This window comes from Lytechinus pictus, chromosome 8, assembly GCF_037042905.1.
Source record: "Lytechinus pictus isolate F3 Inbred chromosome 8, Lp3.0, whole genome shotgun sequence".
NCBI classification, from domain to species: Eukaryota; Metazoa; Echinodermata; class Echinoidea; order Temnopleuroida; family Toxopneustidae; genus Lytechinus; species Lytechinus pictus.
The window spans coordinates 36,214,967-36,224,191 of NC_087252.1; the positions used below are offsets into that span (position 1 = coordinate 36,214,967).

A 9,225-nucleotide genomic window follows, 5' to 3' on the forward strand; every position below is an offset into this window, starting at 1 on the left:
AGTATTTCAAACATCGTTTTTGACACCCTTATAACGTTACATAGGCCTCTACGTAACGTACATGTACTTGCCCTCTTCCCTTTTTACGCGTGGTCGCGCCTGGTATCCACTCGTCAATGGAAGTGCCCCCCCCCCGGGCGGCCTCTCGAGCTCTGGGAGGAACCGAATGTGACTCTGGAAAGTCGTCCCAAATCGGATATATCGCTGTTACCATAGTAGCAACCAAAAATTTTGCACACGAAACGCAGATTGAATGTTTCCGTTGCAAATACGAAACGAAAAATATTCTCATGTCACACAATTTCCATTGCAGGACAGATTTTTACGACCATGACGACGGGCCCAAAAGTCTCTTCCAAAATCAATATACCGTCGTAAAGTCCGTCTGCGTTGCACAGGCGAAAAGTGGGAACTATCACGGTCTACACGACGTAAACGACACTACATACATCGCATCAACAAACCGTACAGCTGGTTTCTCAGCTCATCTTTTGACCTCAGTCTAAACATGGACCTACTGCAAACGAAGAATAATCAAGTTGCGTTGTATTACTTTACATTGCACCTACTTTCATCATGTTCATGTACTGTGTGTCCTCATGGTCCTATCAATTTTCATCTTCCTTTTGTGTTTTACTAAAGGCCTGTATTTAACAAGCCCTGTTTTATATCCCGCCCTGAAAATAATCGTTTTTGTCTTCGCCCTTCCCTGTCTTCATACTCGGACCTAGACAGAATGGTGGTGGCCGTCTGTTTAGAGTTTAAAACATTTTTGTTTTAACCTTTTTTTCAACTTTTCCTCTCTAATTGGAGAGTGGAGCCAAATAATCATAATCTGAAACTGCCTGAAACGCTATACAATATATCATGAATTCCGGAGAGATAAACGAAAAATAAATAAATATTATATTAGGGTATGTTGTGTTCACATTCCCTTTATGCTCATTTTCCTGATCCTCTTTCACCAATCCACTTATTTCCTTCTTCTCTCTCCTCCCTTCATGTCATAGAATACATTTTTTATCCATTAGCATACATACTTAATATTTTTTTAAGTAATGATGTCGTGCCTAATGACATGAAAATATCCAAGATTATACCAGTGCACAAAAAGGCGAAAAGAATAATGTATGTAAGTATAGACCAGAATCTTTATCACCTACTTTATCTAAAGTTATGGAATGGGTAATATACACAAGATTATCAAATTTCATGAATGAATATAATATGATTTCCGATGTTTGGATTTCGCCAAAGACAAAGTACATCTCACGCTACTCTCTAATTTCTTGAAAAAAAATCACAAAAGCTATTGACAATTTGGAACATATAATATGTGCTTTTCTTGATCCCTTCAACAATATAAATAATGACATAGTTATATCTAAAATTAAGAATTTACGGACTTCGTAGAAAGGCTTTGGAGTGGCTTAGAAACTACTTCACTAATCGTAAACAATTTGTAAGCATTAAATGAACAAAGTGTTAAATGCGGTGTTCCACAAGGCAGCCTACTGGGCCCACTTTGATTCATAATTGATATAAATGACATCCACAACTCAAAGATACTATTCCTATATCCTTTCGCGCAATATCGGTATTATTAATCTCGTTAATTTTACTTCCAACTTCCTCCCTAAAAATGATTTACTCAACGCTAATTTTACCTTATTTAAATTACGGAAAGATTGTCCGGGGAAATAAACATACACATCTTACATAGAAAGAATTTTACTCTTACAGAATTAGGCGCTGCGTGTTATTTTTGAATTATCCTGGAGATACCATAGAGATAACTTGTTTTTTAGCAAACGAAATTCTGAAAATAAAAACAATATATTACTATTAGGCAATAGTATGCTACCATCAATCTTTCATTCATCATTTACCAAAAACATAGCGGTTAACAAATATCCCACATGTCAATCTGATGAATTTCATCTACCACTGCCCCGGACCATATTTGAAATGGCTACGGGAAGTGGGGGTGCTGGGGATGCTGAAGCACCCAAACATTTTTCTAGGGGGTGCTGCGTGTATTATTTTTCATAGGCAGTAGGCAGCACCCCATGGAATTCCGGAATTAGTGGAGAAATTGATAATTGTAACCTAAATGTCCTTCATTTTACAGTTAACACCTCCCCCCTCTTTTTTTTTTTGCTTTTCAAATTTCTCGGAACCAAAATTATATGCATTTTGTAATGGAAACCTTCGAAATTTCTCTCGGGACTAGTATGACCTCCATTTCGTAGTGATAGCCTTTATTTTATTTAACTCAACACCCTCACTCAAGAAATTTTGCTTTGCAAAATCAATATTTACTTTCAAAGGCACTACATGTAGGCTCTGGGGCATTATCAATAACAACATCAAAGAATCCCCAAGCTTAAACTCTCTTAACTTAAAGACATTTCTCCAAGACAATCACTAATTGATTCAACTCTTTATCACTAAAACACCCGTGTTTTTTTTATGAAACATGGATACCCTTATCGCGAACTTTGCATTCCCTTCGTTTTCCTGTAAATTCCTGTAGATCAGCGGGATCAGTTGCGAGAGCCGGGGCTAGATTCTTGAGACCTTGAATCTCTCTTTTCATCATTTTATTTATTATTTAATCTTTTTAATATCCCCCCCCCCCCAAAAAAAAAATGTTAGTTTTTTACTACTCATGGTCAAGTTGTAATTTTTTGTGTGTGATTTTTTTTTTGGGGGGGTTATACTATTGAGAAGATTATTTTTATTAGGAGGCTACAACCTAAAAGCTCCGCTTCTTAGCAGCCTCCTTCATTTCCAACCTGCCAAAATGACAATCGTAAATATGCTTTTTGTCCATAAAAATTGCTGTTTCATTGCTTACATATATATTCTGTATTATCATGATTATTGTACGAAGAAAAGTGTAAATTTTCGAAATAGAAATAAATAAAATGAAATGAAATGAATATTGTATAAGCAATTATATACCGCTACGGAATTGAGGCTGTTGTGTCATACAATACTGTGCCATTTACAGAGACAGTATATAGGCATTGAAGTACCTTCAACAGCTTGAAACTAAAATTCTTATCGGACCTAAAAGGTCTAACTCGTTTAACGTCCAGTTTTCTCTCGTCGTGGAGCACAGTCCCATTGTCCTGGTAAGGAGAATGGCCCTCACTGGAGATCATTATCACGATCATTTTCATTATTATAATCATCATTATAATCCTCATATATGTTTCTTTTATTTTCTCATGTAGAACAGTAAAGCATGCAATTTCATGGCGCCCTCATCTGGAAACGGTCCCTTTTAAAGAATCTGGATGCCTGCCAAATAGAAGGGTTGTATTTATCAAGACACACAAAACTGGTTCGACGACCACCGCGGCAATTTTTGAAAGATTTGGTTTCAGGCGAAACCTGAGCTTCGCTATGGATAGTAAACTACATTTCTTCCCTCCCACGAAACTATTTAATCATTCTATGGCTTTCGAAGTTCCTCATAGAAATCGTCAGGACTTCGATTTGCTGGTGAACCACGCTCGATTCGATAAGAAGGAAATGGCTATTGCAGTCCCGAACGCAAAGTATATATCTATCATTCGAAATCCAGTTAACCAACTCGAATCCGCATTCGGATACTTCGAAATGGGCAAACAACTCCAGATCAAAACTAAGCAGCCATTCATTACCTTCATTATGAATCCAATGAAGTATCTCCGCGAAAAGTCATATATGGGTTGGTTACTAAGAAATGGACAGTTGTTCGCTCTCGGCCTGGATACTAAATACCATGAAAACCTGACTGTCGTAAGTAATAAAATTAACCAGTTATCAACTGAAATCCATCTAATAATGCTGAACGAGTACTACGACGAATCTATGATTCTTCTCAAGAAGTTGATGTGTTGGGATTTCGAAGATGTTCTTTACACAAAGCTTGGGATTCGAAGCAAATCGCATCGAAATTCTATCAATAAAACTGTTGAGGCCAAAATCAAAGAATGGAATGCCGCCGACGTAATGTTGTACGATCACTTCAATCGTTCTTTCTGGGGTAAAATTCGTGCTTACGGCCCTACATTTTCTGACGATCTCGCCCATCTACGGGCCATGTTGAAAAATGTGTCCGATATGTGCATAGACCCTGGTAAAAAATACTTAAAAGATAAAAGAGTAGAAGAATTTATGCTTAAACCAAACTCATCAAAATACTGTCAGGATTTGATACGTAACGACGTCCAATATACGAAGCTCATAAGAAACGGAATGGTAAAACGGGCACGGGCACTAATTTAGAAAGTTCTATCTTTGAAAAAAAAACAGCCTGAATATCTAAAAGATTTAGCCATGAAGCAAAAAATGATATATTATCTAATAGACATGTCAATATACGACAAAAAAATACCCTTACCCGGAACAAATTGCAAGAAATGATTTTTCAACGGTTTTTTGTACTATTTGACCTAAGGAATAACCAACTAAAAATCTACCAAAATCCGCATCCGGAAAAAATGTTATTTTTATGATGGTGTCCAAGATGGCCTCCATTCACTGAAAATGCATACAACTGACTCATTATCCACCCTAGAATTCTATTTCGATTCGTATTCCATGGTCTAGGGGGTAAAACAAATGTTGATACCGGCTAGAGTAAATTATAAGCCCTCCAGTGTACCTGGGAAATCCAATATGGCGCCCAAAATGGTTGCCGTAGGCTGAAAATCCACAATTCATCTAAGTGGCCTTGATTTGGCTTTATTCAATGATAAGGGTGAAGTAGTACATTAGAAAAGTGGTCTGGTGTATCAAAAAATCCAAGATGGTTTCCAAAAATGGAGTTTAAAATGGCTGTTGATGATTAAAATGGACATAGTTAATTTCATATCCACTTAGGACATAATAATTTTGGTGTCTCGACCATGTTTTCAATGGTCAAATAAGACACTGGGACAAATGATAAGGACAATCAGTGGTCCAGTATGTTCAAAAATTCAAGATGGCTTCCAAAATGGAGTGTACAATTTTTGTTGCTACTTAAAAAACCGACATAGTTTGCTCAATATCCGGAAATATGATTGTTATGTATATACCATGGCTAAATGGCTCAAATAATACATTGTCGCCAATAACAAGAAAAGTCATCGGTCTGGTATGTGCAAAATTCAGCGATGGATTCCAAAAATTTATTCTGAAATTGCTGCTAATACTTAAAAGCGGACATAGCTTATTTCATTTTGGCCTGGTAGATGTGATTTGATGCCTAAACCACTGGTTTCAAGGGTCAGATAATATATAAGGATAAGTTACAAGGACAGTCAGTGGTCTGGTATGTCAAAAAAAATCGAAGATGGCTTCAAAAAATTGATCTTAAAAATAGGCTGCTGATACTTAAAGCGGACACAGCTCATTTCATATCGGCCTGGGAGGTGTGTCTTTGGTGTCTAAATCACCAGTTCCAAGGGTCAATTAATACATAAGGGCAAGTTACAAGGACAGTCAGTGGCCTTGTATTTAAAAGAAATGTATGTTGGCTTAAAAAAAAAATTGATTCTAAATTGACTGCTGTCACTTTAAAAAGCGGACATAGTTTATTTCACATCAGCCTGCGAGATATGATTTCGGTGTATAGAATATGGTTTCAAGGGCCAAATGATATATTAGGACAAGTTACAATGACAGTCAGTGGTCTAGTATTTAAAGATGTTACTTATGACGTGAATTCAGAAAAATGGGGTGTAAATTGATTATTAGAAATATACCTTGGAGGCATGATTTTGGTGTAGATACAGGTACACTAGAGTATAAAGGGTCAAGTAATATATTGGGTTAAGTTGAAAGGACGGTCAGGTGTCGGGTATGTCCAAAACATCGAAGATGGTTTTAAAAATTTGGGTTTTAAATGACTGTTCTACTTGGGGATATTATTTTGGTGTGTACACTAGGGTTTCAAGGTTCAAAAAAATACTTTGGGACTGGTTACCACTATATGCAGTTATTTATTTTGCCTTAAAATCCAAGTTGGTTTCAAATTATGGGTTCCAAAGTGACTGATGTTACTTAAAAATGGACATAGTTCAAATAATAACCACTTGTGATAAAAAATCTTTGTGCCTACACTTAAATGGGCTACACTTCGTAATTCCGAAGATTCGTTATTCCGAAGTTTCGTAATTCCGAAACACGTAAATTGCCTATACCTCGATGTTCGTTAATCCGAACATTTGTGGCGTTATTCCGAAGGTTCGTCTGTCCGAAAACGAAATTAGGTTCGTTATTCCAAAGGTTCGACAATCCGAAAATGAAATAAGATTCGTTGTTCCGAAGGTTCGTCAATCCGAAACGAAATAAGGTTCGTTGTTCCGAAGGTTCGTTAATCCGAAAACGAAATAAGGTTCTTTAATCCGAAGGTTCGTTAATCCGAAAAATGAAATATTCGGTGGCAAAGCCGGGAAAACCGGAAGGTTAAGCGTGGTGGAGGGGGGGGGGGGGACTCCGTTGTTGTTCAATTTTTTATGAGAATGTGGAGGCAAAAAGGAGCAAAGTAAAGTAAAGTAGAGCAAATCATTTTTAATTTTACCTTACTAAACAATAACTGATAAAAAAAAATCCAAATGGAGATTTTATAATCTAAAATGTATATTTTAAAAAGGGTATTTCATTTCGAAAAACGGCACATTTAATTTCGAAAAAACAAGGGAATTTTCGATTTTGGGAAAAATGGTATTTCGTTCCTATGGGGATTTGTTTTTCTTTTTTTTATTAAGACCCCAAACAACCCTTTTTTTGCTGGGGCGGGGCAAAAATCCATACCAGCCATCGAAGCCAGCTTTTCTAAATGAGGGGGGGGGGGGGGGGGTGGGGACTTGTTTCACATAAAATAGTGTAAGTATATAATATACACATTTAATTATACAGATGTGGATCGAGCTTTCGCCATAAGGGGTGGGAATTTCATTCACTTTCCCCCAAAAGGCTGCTCAAAGCTGATTTTTTTTTTCTTATAGGGGGAGTCCGAACAGTGACTTCTTAGCTTTATTCTCATAAAGATAATTGTTAATAATCTCATAATCCCTGATTGGATATTGCGATCGCCAGAAGCGAGCTAAAGTTTATCGAAATTTCGGGAATTTTGTCGAAAAGAATTAGCATTCTGAGCAATGTTTGTGATTATGAACAAGACGCGCATGAAACTAACTAATTACTTTGAGCGCAAAGTGCGAGCTGAAATTTGTGATAAATTGTCATCAAGAGTAGTTTGTTAGAATTCATATACATATACATACTAATGAAAGTGCAAGCACACTGTGCCACCTGATACGTTTCGACGATCAGACCTGAAAAGGAATATTTTGAAAACGTCATGGATAACATGAATAGAATAAGTACTTCAAACGAACCTAATTTCATTTTCGGATTAACGAATTTTACTTCGTTTTCGGACTAACGAACCTTCGGACAAACGAACCCCATTTCGTTTTCGGACTAACGAAACTTTGGAATTACGAACCTTATTTAGTTTTGGACTAATGAACCTTCGGAATTACGAACATTCGGAATATTCGAAGATTCGGAACAACGAAGCATCGGAATTACAAAATGTATGCGCTTGAATGCATTGGGATAAGTTATCATATTGTTTCATAAGTTGTTAGCAGCACCTATTCTTATGAAATTTTAACATCCACCATGGTTTTTTTTAATGTAATACAATACCATCCATGTAACTTGTCCGAATGTACTATTTGACCCTTCATATTTCTTACAGATAGATATTGTAGAACTCTGACCCTTATGATATAAGTGGATTTAGATGCCTTTTTCGAAAACCCTCTTGGATTTTTTAGGCAAACTAGACAAGTGCATATCAATGTAATCAGTCCAAACGTATTATTTTAACCATGAAGCCATGGTGTGGACACCGAAATCACATCACCTTGGTGAAATGTAAATGAACTATGTGAATTTTTTAATTAACAGCAGTCATTTTGAACTCCGATTTTTATAAGCCACCTTGGATTTCGACATACTGACTCTCCTTGTTACTATTTTTTTCTGACTTGTAAAACCATATTATAGACATCAACATCATATGCCCTTGACGGATATTGCATGAACTATGTCCATTTGTAAATACCAGCGGCTTATTTTTACAATTTTTGTTGAGGCACCGTGGACTGTTGGACATTGTTGACCACCCATCGTCCTTGTAACTTATCCCAATTTATTATTTGACCCATTTAACCATGGCAGAGGCACAAAAGTGAATTGTGGATTTTTTAGCCTACGGCAGCCATTTTGGGCGCCATCTTGAATTTTCCTGGTACCATGGAGTGCTAATATTCACTCTAACTTGTATCAAAGAATTCGTTTACCCACTGGACCATGGAATATAAACGAAATAGGATTCTAGGGATAATGAGTGAGTTATATCAGTTTTCAGTGAATGGTGGCCATCATAGACGCCATCTTGAAAAATAACTATTTTCCCGTATGCGGATTTTGGTAGATTTTTAGTATGTTATGCTTGAGGTCAAATACTGCCAGAAACAGTTGAAAAATTTTTTGTTGCAATTTGTTCCGGTTCAAACCATATATTGACCCGTCTATAACCGCTACAGGGCGGAATGGTTAAAGAAGCCGGTGCCCCTTTTCAATACCCAACTACTTAGATTGAGAAGGAAAATACTGCGTCACCTTTAGCTCGTCCTGACCTTCTTCTTCCCCTTATGAAAATTCTGGCATCGCTTCTTTTTAGTAATACTCTCTAAATATAAACGAGGGAAAATCCACTAAAAAGGAATGAAACTCCACTCGGCCAGGTAGTTAAATGTCGGACAACCCCTTTTCGACTGAGAAAAAGAGTGAGCACTATATCATTTTTTTTTGGAAAGAGTGAAAGTATTCCTATCCTTTCAGAGTGATACCAAACCTAGCCTTTTAGAGTGGTACCAACCATTTATATTAAAGAGTGATGCCTTACTAATTTTGTCGCATTTTTCACACAAAGTAAATGATGTTGGCAAGGAATATTGACTGTTGCTAATTTGTAATTCAACCAAGTTTAATTTACGAGATTTTCAATTTAATTCAAGTCAATAAATTATTTATCAAATTCTAATAAAACATACATAATATTATGCAATTGTGTAAAAGATTCAGTAAGTTGAGCAATTAAAAATATTTGTAATAGTACAAAATATTACAAGATACAAAGAAAAACGATAAAGAAAAGCACAGTAA

General features: G+C 36.4%; 1 protein-coding gene across 1 annotated transcript; it reads left to right on the forward strand.

The window, feature by feature from the left end:
- The first annotated feature begins 1,968 nt into the window (after positions 1-1,968).
- Positions 1,969-4,281, forward strand: LOC129266544 (galactosylceramide sulfotransferase-like). The gene is made up of 2 exons (XM_054904398.2): positions 1,969-2,036; positions 3,243-4,281. The coding sequence occupies exons 1-2, from the start codon at positions 1,969-1,971 to the stop codon at positions 4,279-4,281; spliced, it is 1,107 nt and encodes a 368-aa protein (XP_054760373.2).
- The last annotated feature ends 4,944 nt before the right edge of the window (positions 4,282-9,225 follow it).